Source organism: Palaemon carinicauda, chromosome 5 (genome assembly GCF_036898095.1).
Source record: "Palaemon carinicauda isolate YSFRI2023 chromosome 5, ASM3689809v2, whole genome shotgun sequence".
Lineage (NCBI taxonomy): Eukaryota > Metazoa > Arthropoda > Malacostraca > Decapoda > Palaemonidae > Palaemon > Palaemon carinicauda.
In genome coordinates, this window is record NC_090729.1 from 104,047,384 (window position 1) to 104,065,004 (window position 17,621).

Here is a 17,621-nt window from a genome sequence, read left to right on the forward strand (position 1 = left end):
CTACTTCCTTAATGCGCTGCTGTATGGTCGGTAGTCCTGCCTCCTTTTGCAGAATGTGAGCATTAACACACATCGGGATTCCATATGTAATTCTGATTGCCTTCAGCTGGATATGCTCTAATATCTTAGCCTGCCTTTGGGTGATGTTTGCCAGGTAATGGCCCTATATTTAATGATAGATATTATCATTGAGATGTAAATTATTTAGAGCATTCTAACAATTGACCCGAAGTCCCCCCTTGCTAACATTGCCAGTCTCTTGATCCTTAAGTTGCACAAACTCTTGATCCTTGCTATCTCTTGTGTCAGTGTGGTTCTCTGGTTTATAATCACACCCATGTACTTGTAGGAGTCAACTTGTTCTATCTTGTGTCCTTGTATTCTGAAGTCACAGTCCCCTTTTCCTTTCCCTCTGATGATCTTTGTCTTATCAGTTGAGATGATGAGGCCAACGCTATTGCAGACTTGGGTGATCTTGTCTTGTGCATTGTGTACAGTACTTGCATAGTTAGGACTTTGAGTACTATGTCGTCTGCATATATGATCTTTGTCATCCCCTTTGCTTGCGTCCTGGTCATAATCCTCGTAAGTACATTAAATTGTATTGGTGATAGTACACCTCCTTGGGGACCCCCTAACTCTAGTTTCTTCCGGGATGACCTCTGTCCCTGAAATTTGACTGCGCACTGTCTTTCTGCTAGGTAATCTTTGATGATGTGTAGCAGGGTACCGCTTATGTGGGTTGCCAGTTCGCTGATGATGACCTCAGGCTTTGCTCTGTGGAATGCCCCTTTAAGGTTGATGAAGATTTTTGTGATTGTGTTTGGTCCTGTCATGACCCTATGTATGCAGAACTGGGTGCTCTTTTCTTCTATGAAACCATACACGTCTTTGTTTAGTTTCCCCCGAAGGCAGTAGTTTAGTCTGTTCAGGACAATTCTTTCAAAGTATTTAGACATGATGTGAGGGAGATAGGCCTGAACTGTCCTGACTTTCCTGCTTTTGGGATAGGGATAATAATGGCCTTTTTCCATGTCTTGGGTATGCCCCCTCCAGCCCATATGTTGAACAGGTGTAGGACAGAGTTTCCCTTGATGGTTGCCAGAAAGTTGATGACATCAATTGTGACTCCATCCATCCCCGGAGATGTTGGCTCACCCATTTTCTTTGCTCTCTGGAATTCTTTCTCTGTTATTGGAATGCAATCTGACAGCCCTCTCGTGTTGAGTACTTTCATGATCCTATGTTTTCTGCTCCTTATTTTGTTTGCCACAGCACATCCGATGGCAGTGGGCAGATTCTCGCTGCTTGCTGCTGTAGCCCATCTGGTTGCGAGTTCCTCTGCTTTTTCCTTTGGTTTGATGTTTAGTGGTGTTTTTTCGTTTTTTCCTGCAACTTGTGCTTCCTTCTTGTGCACTATGGCCTGTGGGGTCCTTTCGTTAATGGTCTCTAACATGGCTTCCCAGTGTCTCTTTAGAATTAACCATGATTGATAGTAGTTGTTTTCCCATTCCTTGGAGTGCTTCTCTATTTTCAGTGAATGGGTGATCAAAGTATCTTTTCCTCAACTTTACATACTGCTTCTTCACTCTGTTGAAGGCACTGTCGGAGTTATACCACCTCTTTGCGACACTCATGGCTGGTCTATTACCCATACTTTCCTTTTTTCCGATTGCCTTCTTTTAATGTCGAAATTATATTATGATTAAATTTGTCAGTGTTTTCTGGGGTGTATGAGGCATACCATTTATCCATATCTTTTTTCACTCTTGCTGCTCTCTGTGCTTGTATGTTGATCCCTTGAGAGACACCCTGCTCTGCTTCTACCTCACATCCGTCAGGCATGTTGACATATCTTATGCCATAGTGGTCTAACATCAGAGTTACAGCTCTCCATGCCTTGTCAGTATATGGGTAGTTTGTAAGTACATGTTCAATTGTTTCCTTATACATGGGTGGGTACACTCACTCTGATATTTATGAGAAAACAGTCTATTGTTCCCAGGTATTTGCCTAGTGCACTATTCCAACCTTCATCCTTGCTGTCTAGATCCCCTATTATAAGTATTGGTTGTGTTTCTTTGTCCGTTTCCTCGGGATCAAGTGTAAGTGCTTTGCCAGGAGCGTACACATTTTGCACCTTAAATGGAGACTGTCCGGATGCCTTGTGGCAAGAGATTGTGATGTTTTGCATGTTGTCTCCTAGATTTATCCCTTGTACATCCTGGCTCTCACAGATAACATGTCACCAGACCTTGTTTCCACTTCCGGTTACCTCCACCTTCATGCAATGTGGAGGGGGGGGGGGAGAAATATTAGTATCCAGGTATTTCTATGTTTGCTTCTGGTGGGCAGTTGGGCTCCTGTGTGCATGATATCGTCTATATCTTGGTGTAACAAGTATTGCTGCAGTAGTGTTTTTCTTTGTTGACTAGCCCATATATGTTCCAGGTTATGCAATCAAGTCTGTTTGTCCCCATTATTAGATGTAGTGTTTCCATTATGGCTCTCTTGGTCTTCGCTTTGGAATACTTTTTTTTATTACCGGTATTTCTCTCATCCTTGCTTGGTTTGGTTCCTGCTCCTTGATAATTGCCTATGTATTTGGTCAGTCAGCTGTCGCAGATTATTGCCATTCTGTATGATTTGACTATGAAATCTAGCTGCTTGTTTTTTTGTTCTTCAATTAACTTTCTAATAGCATCCTTTTAGAACTTCACTGGTTTTATGAAGACAGCTAGGTTATGTTTCCATGCATTGTCTCTGTCTATTCCATCAAATTTTTTCCTATTCTCTTCATTGAGGGCTTCTGACATTTCTGTTTCCACTGCTTCCATCTCTATGCTTGTCTCTTGCACATCCTGTTGTGTAGGAGTCATTGGGGATGTCCCATTGGTTAGCTGTTCCTTTATTTCCATAAGTGCCGCTCTCACAAACTTGACCTCATTCTTAATTTGTTCCTCTTGTTCGTCTATGTACTTCTTGTAGTTCTCCTGTTCTCCATTACTTTGTTTGGGATTATGTTGTGAGAGAGGTGGGAATGACTCCCCCCAATGTTGGTTGGTTTCCGGTACTAGCCATGGATTTGTGGCAGATGGCTTGGATGTAGTTCCCTGGTTCCATGGTACTACTTGAAGTGACCCTCGTCCTCTATAGGGGTGTTTTGGTTAACCGTTAGCTACTGCATTATGTTCCATTGTGGTTGACATACTGGGAAAATTAATGCAGCCCACAAAACTGCCATTAAGCTTTCCCTCACAGTTTGAGCACATAGGTTCAAATTTCCTACCATTTTTTATGGCCTCTTAACACACTGTTGACACATGGGGTCCTGAGCAGTACCAACATTTTGCTGGTTGATTACATATGTTTTTCCCATGCTCCCACTTTGAACACTGACCACACAGTTTAGGTCTATCCATAAACACTACTTATCCTAAAAGGAAATTCTTATCGTGGTATCACTAATTCCTCAGGGATGGGGCCTTGGTACCATGCAATGATTTCCTGGTTTTTGGTACTTTTTGTGTTCCACCTTACGTTCTTTAGGGAAGGGTAGTGTTCCTGGAATAGTTCTGTTTCTATGTCAAAGCGCACCCCCAAAATGATGATCTTACTGCTATCTTTTATGCCTGCTCTAACCAATACAACTCCCTCAAATCCTGTAGTTGAGAGTTCCTCTGCTATTTCTTCCTTCCTTGTGGTCACAGTGGTGCCTTGTGCTCCCTTTCGAATAGATATCCGGTAACCATTATCCACGGCTGAGTTTACCCATCTTGTCCGACCTCTTTCTCTCCCTTTTAAAGTTTTCTGGGAAATAGAGAAAGATGGGACCTTAAGTGTTTTCTCACTATTACGACTTATATTGCTATTATCATTTCTTTCATTCGATGAAGATCTTTTTTTCTCTGTTCCCTTTGTATCGTTAAGTTTCTTCTGCCTTTCAGTTTTAAATTGTTGGAATTCCCTGTTTTTAGTTCCATTATCTTCCTCGCTGTTGTCAGTATACTGATCTTCACTAGTACCGTTGGTTATATCTTTGAGTACTGTACCACTTGCTTCAAGAGGAGCATCACTACTTTCCTTACTGGATTCACATGCCACCACGTGGGGAGGCGGATCGCTGGTGCTCGCTAATCCACGTCTGCTCTCCATGGCAGTTGTAAACGAACTGACAGAATACATGAAATGTTACATGAGGTTGAGCTCAATATAAATAGAAGAAAGACAGAGAGGATGGGAACGGAATATGCAATGGAAGCTGAAATATCATAGGAAATGTGTTGTCACTTATGTGGTTTATACACCTCGTGTATTTTGGAATGCATATAACAGTTGGAGATGGAGGAGAAGGGTTGGACTAGATTGGTAACAGGAAATTAGATGACCTAGAGTATGCTGATCACGCTGTCCTTATTCGTAGAACACCACAAGACTTGCAAAACCTGCCTAACAGAATACATGAAATTTTACGTGAGGTTGGGCTCAAGATAAATAGAAGAAAGACAGAGAGGATGGGAACTGAATATGCAATGGAAGATGAAATATCATTGGAAGGAGAAAGGATTAATCAAGTGGAATCATTTAAATATTTAGGAACTACGATATCTAATGCAGGATCTAGAATTTTTTTAATGAAAGATTGAAAACAGAAAATCAGACAATGGCTAGGTTAATTAAAGTTTTGAAGTAAAGTCGCCTGAAATTACATAAAATCCAGCTATATATCAGTTTAGTGAGATCGGTGTTACTGTGACATGAGTTGTGGTATGACATTAAAACAATATCAAACAGATTTTGTAGATTTGAGAACAAAGCCCTCAAAAGAATATTGGGAGTTCAATGGCAGGACAGGATTGGAAATGAAGCTGTAAGGGAGATTACCCGAGTGCCTTGTGTTGATGAGGTCATGATGAGGGGTAGATGGAGATGGTTTGGGCATGCTCTTCACACTCCCCAAGAGAGATCAGTTCACCAAACTTTCAATTGGATTCCACAAGACACTAGAAGAGTAGGAAAACCTAGGCCTACAAGGCTGAAGTCTATGAAACGTGAAGTAGATGATGAATTGAGAATTATTGATTTAAAAGCTCAAGATGGAGACGACTGGCAAAATCTAACCAAGTCCATTTACGTCAATATGCGTAGGAGGATGTGATGATATATATATATATATATATATATATATATATATATATATATATATATATATATACATACATACATACAGTGAACCCTCGCGGTAGATAGGTTCCAGACGCGGCCGCGATAGGTGAAATTCCGCGAAGTAGTGACATCATATTTACCTATTTATTTAACATGTATATTCGGACTTTTAAAACCTTCCCTTGTGCGTAGTACTGTTAACAAACCACCCTTTAATGTACAGAACACTTAATGCATGTACTACAGCACCCTAAACTAAAACAGGCACAAATATTAAAGGCGATTTTATATCATGCGTTTCCTAAACACCTAAAAAGCACGATAAAAAATGGCAACCAATGTTTTGTTTACGTTCATCTCTGATCATAATGAAGAAACAAACTCATTTAGTGTACACATATGTATAGGTTAGTTTTTGCATCGATTATATTGATTATACAGTACTGTATGTTGATTTTTTTATTACCAATGTTTTAGTTTACGTATTTTTCTTAGGACTTCCAAATGAAATGTTTTTCTTTATGACGCCGCCTGAAACGACGGCGTCATAAAGTACTGTACGCTCAGTAAACAACCACGCTCAGAACAAACAAGGCATTTAACGCGCATGATGATAGTGATAAATAATGATACAGTACAGTATTTACAGTAAAAGCATTTACAAAATGTTACCTTACAAATATAATTTACCGTACAGTATCTACTGTATATAGAATCATACAGTACTGTACAGCACATACAGTATTGTACGTAGCAAAGCAGGAAAACAATTTACGAGAGAGAGAGAGAGAGAGAGAGAGAGAGAGAGAGAGAGAGAGAGAGATTGTTTTACGTACGTACAGTAAATGTAAATTTTAAACATAAAAAATCAATTTACGAGAGAGAGAGAGAGAAAGAGAGAGAGAGAGAGAGAGAGAGAGATAGAGAGAGAGAGAGAGAGAGAGAGATTGTTTTACGTACGTAAATGTAAATTTTAAACAAAAAAAATATGATAGGTTACAACATGTAGACTTTTAAAACCTTCCCTTTAACTTAATGCATACAGTACGTACAGTACTAAACTATAAAACAGGCACAAATACAGTTTTAGAATGTAAGAATATTAAAGTAAAAAATAAAGATTGTTACTGTACTCACCACGAAAGAAGTTGAAGAAAAACTTGAATGATGATGGCGATGAATTTGCTGCACAGTAGAAATGATGATGATGAAGCTGATGATGTGTTCTACTGTGCAGCCAGGTAGTATTTTACGTCTCTTCAGACGGAGGTGTCTTTTCCTGGGACACCTCTTCAACTTCTTCCTGGGAAACTTCTTCAATTTCTTCCGAAGGCGTACTAGCAGGAGGAACTGGCTCTTTTTTGCGAGGCTGGAAGAACATTGTGATCGGAAGTTGTTGCCGCTGCTTCTTTTTTCGATCCAAGAGCATTTTGTAGGGAGTCTTGTCTTCATCGATCTTGTTGCAGAATTGCATCGAGCGAACCATATCCTCGTCCCACTCTTGCAACATTTCTTTCAACTCCTTCGCATGGTTGCAGGCCTTGGCAAGCCGTTCTAATGTTAAGCCCGGTTCTTCGACATTTTTTTGGGTCTCTTCCTGGGTTTCACTCTCTTCTTCGCTTGCCGATTTCGTCAGGTCTTCTAGGTCTGCGTCAGTTAGGGGCTGGGAATGGCAGTCCAACAACTCGTCGACGTCTTCAGTCGTCATGTCGCCAAACCCGTCACCTCCAATTATGGCAGCCAACTGCACAGATTTGCGTATTGCAGAGTGTTGGATTTCCGACGGAGTAAATCCCTTGTCGTCGTAAACAATCTCGGGCCACAACTTCTTCCAGATCGCATTCACGGTTGCAGGTTTCATCTCTTGAAGTGCCTTCTGAATATTTTGCAGGCACGTGGCTATGGTGTACTGCCGCCAGTACGCCTTCAAGTTAAAATCTTCATCCTCATCATCTTGGGCAGCATCCACACATGCAACGAGGTCCGCCAAGGTGTTCTTCGTGTAGAGGGCCTTGAACGCCCTGATAATCCCCTGGTCCATTGGTTGAATTAATGACGTGGTGTTGGGTGGCAGGAACTCAACCTGAATGCCCTCATGCGACAGGTCAGTTGCGTGTCCACCAGCGTTATCCATAAGGAGAAGGATCTTGAATGGCAAGCCCTTCTCTACGAGATATTTGCTGACTTGCGGGATAAAACACTGATGGAACCAGTTGGAGGTCAGCATCTTCGTAATCCATGCTTTTTGATTATGCATCCAGTACACGGGAAGGAGATTCTTATTTTTATTTTTCAAAGCGCGAGGATTTTTCGACTTATAAATAAGCCCCGGCTTTAGCAAAAATCCAGCAGCATTGCCACACATCACGAGGGTAACGCGATCCTTGAATGCTTTAAAGCCAGAGGCTTTGGCTTCCTCTTTGAACAGGAAAGTTCGCGACGGCATTCTCTTCCAAAACAAGCCGGTCTCATCCATATTAAAGACTTGTTCCAGCTTGTATCCACCTTCGGCGATAATATTCTTGAACGTCTGGTTCACGTAAGTTTCAGCAGCGGCAGTGTCAGCGGAAGCAGCCTCCCCATGCAGGGAAACGCTTTTCAGGGCGAAGCGTTTCTGAAACTTCGCGAACCATCCTTTGCTGGCGGAAAAACGTTTCTGAGGCTGGGAATCAGTGGATGTCCCTGGTTGAGGATCATCTGCATCATCATCATCTTCAGCATGGTTGCCGTCGTCGTCTTTAGGTTCCTTTGCAGCAAAATTCTCATATAAGCTCAAAGCCTTTGTTTGGATGGTGTTCGTATCCAAGGCTATGTTCTTCTTCCGGCAGTCGGCAATCCACACAGCTAAAGCACCTTCCATGCGTACGATCGTTTTATTACGCGTTGTAACGACTCGCTTCGCTGATCTGCTAAAGGTGATTGCAGCCGTCTTTCTAGTGTTCGCCTCGTCCTTCTTGATATAGCGAACAGTAGATTCATTGATGCCAAAATGGCGCCCAGCGGCCGTGTAACTTCTACCATCTTTTAACATATCGAGAAGCGTAACCTTCTCAGCTATCGTCATCATCCTTCGGTGGCGTTTAGGCTCACTACCAGCCTTAAGAGAAGCAGAACGCTTGGGAGCCATTACAGTAGGATTTGACAAAAAGTTCAACTTAAAAAAGTCGCACACAGCACAGATTCACAAACTTAAGAACGTCTACTCAGCGATACGCGGGAACAGAGAGTGGACGATCCGGCCCCGCGAGAACCTAGATGCTGCGGGTTGGAGATGATGGCAAAACACCAATCACAGGCTAGATAACAAAACTTGAGTTCTGATTCGTCATCTATCAGCGCTTGAACCAATCACAACCCGTCTTACAGTAATGATGCGTAGGTTACCAACTCATAGAAGATGCCCCGCGCATACCGAACGTACGTAGATTAATAATAATAATAATAAATAATGATAATAATACAGTACAGTACTGTAATAATAATAATAATAACAATCATAATTTTATTAACAACAACAACAATAATAATAACAATATTTAATAGCTTTATGTATGCTACAGTGTTTTATTCTTTTGTAGGATGTGTGTGTCTCTCTCTCTCTCTCTCTCTCTCTCTCTCTCTCTCTCTCTCTCTCTCTCTCTCTCTCTCTCTCTCTCTCTCTCTCTCTCGTACGCTTATTCGAAATGTGATTTTTGCAACAAAGAATATTATTGGATGCAGTACTGTACTACGTACGTATACATACAAAAGATTCATGGAAAAGAAGCACATCCATTACATTTGTAGTACTGTACGTACAGTAGTAGTCAACAGCAGCCTTACACCATTCTAATATGGTATGACTGCATCTGATTTGCGTTTCATGTTCGATTTAATTTTACTACGTACTGTATACAGTACTGTATTATCGTATGATCACATTCTCTTTTCGTGTTTTATTTCTTTCTGTGCTGAATTATATATCATATGTAATGCAATGAACAATCAGTAAGAGCAGATATTACTAATTACAGTATTAATGGAATTACAGGTAACAAAATATCGTATTTGGTTGTCTTCAGATTTCGCGGTATTTTCGAATTTTCCGGAAAATCCGCGATATGTATATATATGGGTTATGGAAAAAACCCGCGAAGTGGTGAATCCGCGATTGTCAAACCGCGAAGTAGCGAGGGTTCACTGTACATACATACATACACAGTGAAACCTCTACATCCGAACGTATCTACATCCGAATTTTCCAACATTCGCAGTAAAATTCGAGCAAATTTTTTACTCTACACCCGAATTTTATTTCGACACACGAAGTAAGCAATTTTCGTCGTACCGGTTGTATCCGAATTTTTCGACACGCGAAGTACAATTCGAACACATTCCTACTCTACACCCGAATTTTTTTTTCGACACCCGAAGTAAACAATACTCGTACGCGTAGTCGGTGCTCATAGCGCCTGATGTGTTTTTTATTTCCGCCGATAGAAGGCAGCACTTCGACCTTGGAGGGACCCTCAATTAGCGCGGCTCGGGTCAGTCCTCTGTTCTCGTCGGCTTCTTGCGGTTGTGCCCTGTGCGTTCTGCTATTGTACTGTTTTAATCGTGATTTTTTACGTGCATCCTTTTACGGTAATTTACGTAAAGTATGGGTCCTAAAAGGCTTAGTTTTGCAAGTGGTAGTGGTAGTGGTGAGAAAAGGAAGAAGGAAATGCTTTCTTTAGACGTAAAGCAGGAGTGAACTTGCTAAACAGTATGGCCGTAATATGTCGACGATCTCGACAATCCTTAAACAGAAGGAAGCTATTAAAGCAGTGAAACCTTTTAAGGGGATCACCATTATTTCAAAACGCCGTAGCCCTATTATAGAAGAGATGGAACGCCTTCTGCTAATCTGGATCAAGGACAGAGAGATTGTTGGCGACACCATCACCGAAACCGTCATCTGCGAGAAGGCGCACGCCATCTTTACGGACTTGAAGGAGGAGAGCTCTGGGGGTGATGCTGGGGAGAGTTCAACCGAACTTTCCTCAGACAATTTCAAGGCATCTCGTGGCTGGTTTGAGAAATTTAAGAAACGGTCCGGGATTCATTCAGTTGTTCGCCACGGAGAGGCTGCTAGTGCAGACACAAAGGCTGCAGCTGACTTTGTCAAGAACTTCGAAAGGATCATGCTGGAAGAAGGCTACGTAGAGCAGCAAGTGTTTAATTGTGATGAAACCGGGCTGTTTTGGAAGAAGATGCCCAGTCGAACCTACATCACTGCCAAAGAGAAGAAATTGCCTGGGCATAAGCCAATGAAGGATCGGTTGACTCTTGCCCTATGTGCCAACGCTAGCGGGGACTTTAAAGTCAAGCCCTTACTGGTTTACCATTCTGAGAACCCTAGGGCCTTTAAGGCACACAACGTCGATAAGGACCAGCTTCATGTTTTCTGGCGATCCAACTCGAAGGCCTGGGTCACTAGGCAGTTCTTTGTGCAATGGGTTAACCAAGTTTTCGGCCCTTCTGTGAAGAAGTATCTTCATGAACAGAGATTGCCTTTAAAGTGCCTGCTATGCCTTGACAATGCACCCGCTCACCCCCCCCCGGACTTGAAGATGATATCTTCGATGAATTTAAGTTCATAAAGGTGCTGTATCTTCCACCGAATACCACCTCTATCCTCCAGCCCATGGACCAGCAAGTCATATCTAATTTTAAGAAGCTGTACACCAAGCACTTATTTAAGCAGTGCTTTAATGTCACGCAAAGCACCAACTTTGCGTGAATTTTGGAGGAGCCACTTCAACATCGTGCACTGCTTGAAGATCATAGCTCAGGCTTGGGTGGGATTACTGTAACTCGACGGACCCTCAATTCTGCCTGGAAGAAGCTGTGGCCTGATGCAGTTTCTCCCCGAGATTTCGAAGGTTTTGACCCCGAACCTGATCCCGTGGTGGGTGCAGCGGAAGACGTAGAGGAAATCGTCTCCCTTGGCAAGTCCATGGGTCTGGAGGTCGACGCAGATGATGTTACGGAACTCGTCGCAGAACATCACGACGAACTTACCACAGAGGAGCTCAAGGAACTCCATGCTATGTCTGAGCACATGAGTGATGACGAGGAAGGGATCGAGGAGGTAGAACATGTGTTAGGTTCGGCGCATATAAAAGAGGTGTTGGAAAAATATCAAGACGTGGTCGACTTCATCGACAAATACCACCCAAAAAAATTGCAGGTTTGTCGTGTAGTTGCGCAGTTCGATGATGTTTGCCCAACTCACTTTCGAAACATTCTGAAAAGCCATACCAAGCAACTATCTATCGATAATTTCTTTAAAAAAACTACAAAGCAAACTCGTGATGAAGAGGATGTAAGTGATTCAAAGAAAACGGCAAAGAGTGAAGCGAAAGAAAGTGAAACAAAGAAAACGGCAAAGAGTGAAGCGAAAGAAATTCGATCAATATTAAGTGTAGAGAGTGAAAGTGATTAAAATTAATCATCAAAAAGAAAAAAAGGAAATGTAAAAAAATATAAAGTTCACTTTGTGTAAGTTAGAATAAGTTACGGTAGTGTACGTTTATCGTAGTTAACCTCTCTACCTCCTCGCCGCCCGTCCGTCTCCTCTCTGCGTAGCAAGACCAACAACACCTGCGCTGGAGTTTTTAAGGTAAAGTGACGCTAAAAACCCGTTTCTTATTTATCATTTTTTGATATTTCTTCTTTTTTACATGTCTATTATCTAATTTAGTGTGCATTATTCTCATGGGAAATTATGTGTAGTAGTTTATTAAGAAGTTATCATAGGTTTTTGGGCTCAACCACGGATTAATCCTATTTCAATGTATTCTTATGGGAAAATTCGTTGCGACATCCGAACATTTTCTACATCCGAAGTCGGTTGTGGAACGGATTAAAAATCGTATGTAGAGGTACCACTCTATATCATCATCATTGATCTAAAAGCTCAAGATGGAGACAACTGGCAAAATCTAACCAAGTCCATTTACGTCAATACACGTAGGAGGAGATGGTGATGAAGATATATATATATATATATATATATATAAATATATATATATATATATATATATATATATATATATATATATATATATATATATATATTTTCATCATCATATACATACATATCATCATCATCATCATCATCCTATGCCCATTGACGTAACGGGCTATCTTGAGTTTTTAAATCGATGCTTCTCAATTCATCTTCTACTTCACTTTTCGTAGGCCTCGGCTATATATGCCTGGGCTTTCCAACTCTTCTTGTGCCGTGTGGAGCCTAGTTGAAAATTTGGTGAACTAATCTTTTTGGGACTGCAAACAGCATGCTGAAACAATCTGTATGAACATGAGTCATAGTATGACAATGAAACAATCTCCAATAGATTTAGTAGATCTGAGAACAACGCCCTCAGAAGTATATTAGGAGTTGAATGGCAGGACAGGGTTAGAAATGAAACTATAAGAGAGATTACTCAAGTGCCATATGTGGATGAGATCACGATGAGAGGTAGATCGATATGGTTTTTGTATGTTCTTGAGCACTACCCAAGTGAAATAAGTTCACTTAATGTTCATCTGGAATCACAAGGCACTAGAAGAGTTGGGAAATCTAGGCCTACATGGCTGAGGACTACGAAGCGGGAATTGGTTGATGGATGGAAAAGTATTTAATTAAAAGCTCAAGATAGACGACTGGGGAAATATAACCGAGGCCCTTTGCGTCAAAAGGCGTAGGTGGTGTTGATGATAAAAATGTTTGTCTATACTGTATATATATATATATATATATATATATATATATATATATATATATACATATATATATATATATATATATACATATATATATATATATACATATATATATATATATATATATATATATATATATACATATATATATATATATACATATATATATATACATATATATATATATATATACATATATATATATATATATATATATATATATAATATTGTGTATATATAATACATATGTATGTATATATGTGTATATATATATATATATATATATATATATATATATATATATATATATATATATATATAGCATATATAATGTAAATCTGCTGTTCATAACTTAAATATAATATACTATTTTTGCAGATTCATGCTCCAATGGCAATAAGAAAGCATAAGCCTGAAGCCTTAATAATTCCTGCAGCTGCCTTTTCGTGCTTGGTACCAGAGTGTTTAGCCCATTCTCAAAACCTTGCAACAATTATGTGTATATCCTGTTCAGAAGGAAATACTGAGACGGTAAGTTTTATAAGAGTTTTCTTATCGATTCTCAGGGTATGTATTAAAAAAAATTTGTATTACGTACGAGTATTTAATAAGAATGAAAAAAAATTTATATCATTGTCCTAATTTCTTTCTTTATGGCAAAGATATCCTTTATTGTAGGTTCAATAACAGGATTACTGCAGTGTTTCTTATAACAAATTCGAAATAATTTGCCATATACATTTAAATCAAATTTGTTAACCTGGGTGTCGGAATTTTAATGTGGAAAGTTTTAGTGGCTTTTTTTTTTATTGATTCAGTCAAAATCTAAACCAATGTAGTATTTATACTTGATACAATTCCCAGCTTTATGAAGGAAAGTCCATTTTGGCAAGATACAGTTCATAAACTCCTGGAATTTATACCTCTGTTAAGATCAAGTTATCCCTCATAGATTATAAAGTGAAACAAGTTTGGATAGTTTTTTTGCATTCAGATTTTATTGTCTGCTAAAATTGTATTAAAAGTAAATAATGGTTGCATAGCATTGAGATTCTCATGCACCCAAAAATGTTCAAATCTAAGTTTTTATATGAATTGCAAAGGGAAAAATATCTGTTTCAGGTTGCCCATCGGTTCCCAGATATAATATTAGGTAATTTTTGTGGTGTATTTTAGTTTGTTCCTACATGATTTAAAAAATTCATCAGGACAACATTGTCTAGAGGATAATCTTTGTTGCTTTCGTTTGAACTACTAGCACAGTAGCACTGTCATCGTCCTGTGTTTTGTCCAAATTTTTTGAAATGCTTTTGCTGTATACCTAGAAATCCAAAATAAATTAAACACGCCACCTAAAACTGAAACTATTGCTTAGTTTACGTTCCATCGCCGATCATAACGAACAAACGAATGCATTTACACATCTGTGTATTGGTTAGGAATTCAACATAAATGAAATAAGAGTGATTTAATGCCATGTTTTTCTTCAAAACGCGGCCTAAAATAGAAAATTTTGTTTACGTTTCATTGCCCATCATGACAAACAAACGAATGTATTTACACATTCAAGTGATAACTGATGATACTAAAAGCTTTTAGTAAAGATGTTATCATGAATAAAGATTATGATATGTGATAAAATATTTATAATAAAGGTTAATAACAGGCTGGACTAGAAATTGCCGTCCGCCCATAACATGGCATATATGATAAAAATAAAAACGCTTTTTCAAGGAAATTTTGGGATTCGCCGTTACTTGGGGCCGTCCTTTACACGGTATTATACAGTATATGTTTTATTAGAGCTCAATTAACTATTTAAATAATCTTAATTTTCTAGAATGCACTAATGCTTCCGAATAGAGAGAGAGAGTGAGTTTTGTTAATTTATTTAAAAGAAGCAATTGTTATCATGATATTTGTTTTTAGCTTATAAAATAAGCTGTATTTCTGTTTAAGAAAGCATAGAGAGAGAGAGAGAGAGAGAGAGGAGAGAGAGAGAGAGAGAGAGAGAGAGTGTATGTTTTTGTTAATCTCATTTAAAAAACAATTGTTATCGGGATATTTAATTTTTTAGTTTATAAAATAAGCTGTATTACTGTTTAAGAAAGCATAGATAACATACCGGAGAGAGAGGAGAGAGAGTTTTTGTTAATTTATTTTAAAAGAAACAATTGTTATTGGATATTTAAGTTTTTAGTTTATAAAATAAGCTGTATTTCTGTTTAAGAAAGCATAAATAACATACTGCGTAAGAGACAACACATAAGCTGCGTTATGCTGCTAGAGGAGTGGCGTAGGCTACACTCAATTGAACGAAAACACCGAACGTTAATAGTAAATACAGTGAAGTTGTACTGTAGTAATATTACTGTACATATATTACAGTAATATACATTACAATATCAGTAAGTATTAGGTTACAGTACAGTATTACTAGATAGGAACAACTTTTCCTTTACAGAACAGTAAGGGGAGGATGACGACTCGGTAAACTACCTTAGTACAATAATGTACTGTAATAGTGTACATGTGGGCAAATTTTCTGTACACTGTACATATGATTATAAACTGTTTGTAGAAACCCAATTAAAATTATTAGGCAGGTATTTACTGTATTAGATCATCAGCTCAGGCACCCGCTTGTGGCAAGGGGCAGTGACTTTTTTATGTTAGGAGCTAGTCCACCCTAGTGTAACATTTATTTGCCAATTTTTGGTTATCACAACTGTTTCTATAACCTAACTATCACGATAAGCAAGGTGTGACTGTACATCATGTCAGTTAGTTCTAATCCACATGTTTTATTGGGAGAATGATGAAGCAGAAATGTTTCAGTTCATGGAATGCAAATGTGGTTCCACTTCTATAAACATTTTGAAAGGAGACCTCCTGAACCTTTCACTCCATTCCCTAGGGTGATTCCCCTGGAGCATTCTTGTAAAGAACTAGGCACATTCGACCCCTCTGTGTCTTAAAGCAAGTTTTCCAGATCCTTGTTTTAGGTCGTTTCGAATTTGCATCGGTTGTCAAAAATAATGTATGAGAAAATAAAAGATCCAGTTTTAAGTAATTTTGTTTGACTTTCCCTCTGTCCCACCACAAGTATTAAAGTTATAATATTACGGGAATAATAATGTTTAAAAGCAAATAAAACATGTTTCTTTACAAGAAATTAGAATTAAATTATATGAAAGTCCTATTAAAATGCTTATATTTATAGTAAATGTTTACATAGTTAACATAATCCTAGCAAATGAACTATGAAAACAGCTTTGACTGGATTTTATATTTTGTAGCGGTCTTTAGTGGCGTTTTCTATGATAGTTCAACTATCTACTGTGCTATTTGAAGCATTAACAGCACATCAAATCATATTGTACTACAGAGAAGAAAATGAGTATATAAAATTATATGAAAATACATTTTGGGATACTGTTGTTTTAACTTCAAATGCAACTTAACAATCAACGATTACTTTTTTATTTATGGTCATGATCAGCTTATCTTAAGACATGGAGAATAACAAAGGATAATTTTTTAACTCATTCAATATAAATTACTAATGCTTTTTACATTACCCACCAATTTCTTATAGCATATAGTTTTCACACATTTTGGTTATAGCTTTTAGTATTAGTTATCATATAAACAAGTCTCTCTCTCTCTCTCTCTCTCTCTCTCTCTCTCTCTCATTTTTTTTAAACAGATTTAATCAAAATCTGTTTCTTTAGAAAGTGTCGGATGAATACTACACACAATATAAACTTTTATTTGGCTTGAATCTGTATGATCATAGGCTGGGATTAAAATGTCATTCAATTTCTTCGGCTAATCTGTAGCTTTAGACGACAGCATTACGTATATGTACTGAAAGATGTCTAAAATGATCCTGGTTTTCGATGTTATCTGAACTTCATTCAATGGTTTTTATACTTTTCTACTAATCTTTCAAAACGTATTTTAAGAATAGCGATTACTGATCGTTTATATTTTGGTTTTCTTGTCAGTTGTTTCAAGGTCACGACTGTATCACGATTATGCTCACAAATATTTGAGAGTATTGTTGATTTTATTTTGCTCCTTATCATGTATTCCTTGAAGAAGAGAATGGTACAGTTTAACGAAATCTCGACCAGTTTCATATTAAAATGCTTACCGAACAACAAAAAGAGACTAATCCGCCTGTTGACCGCTGGGGATCCACAGCTATCTAACGCAAATAAACAGATATATTAAGTATTTGTATTACACTCACAAAATAACTTCTAACTTTATTTGTGGGTGATTAACCCTTACCAAAAACCTGATGGCCCGTCTTTCAGCTTCGCGAAAGTAATACAGTGAACCCTCGTTTATCGCGGTAGATAGGTTCCAGACGCGGGCGCGATAGGTGAAAATTCCGCGAAGTAGTGACATCATATTTACCTATTTATTTAACATGTATATTCGGACTTTTAAAACCTTCCCTTGTACGTAGTACTGTTAACAAAACCACCTTTAATGTACAGAACACTTAATGCATGTACTACAGCACCCTAAACTAAAACAGGCACAAATATTAAAGGCGATTTTATATCATGCGTTTCCTAAACACCTAAAAAGCACGATAAAAAATGGCAACCAATGTTTTGTTTACGTTCATCTCTGATCATAATGAAGAAACAAACTCATTTAGTGTACACATATATGTATAGGTTAGT

The 17,621-nt window shown here is 38.4% G+C and overlaps 1 protein-coding gene across 1 annotated transcript in view; it reads left to right on the forward strand.

Moving 5' to 3' along the window:
- Positions 1–17,621, forward strand: part of LOC137641382 (RING finger protein 17-like) — a 1,982,860-nt gene that overhangs the window by 311,105 nt on the left and 1,654,134 nt on the right. Inside the window, exon 6 of the mRNA XM_068373901.1 lies at positions 13,297–13,449. Within this exon, the coding sequence (XP_068230002.1) occupies positions 13,297–13,449 (153 nt within the window). The remainder of the gene's footprint in view (positions 1–13,296; positions 13,450–17,621) is intronic.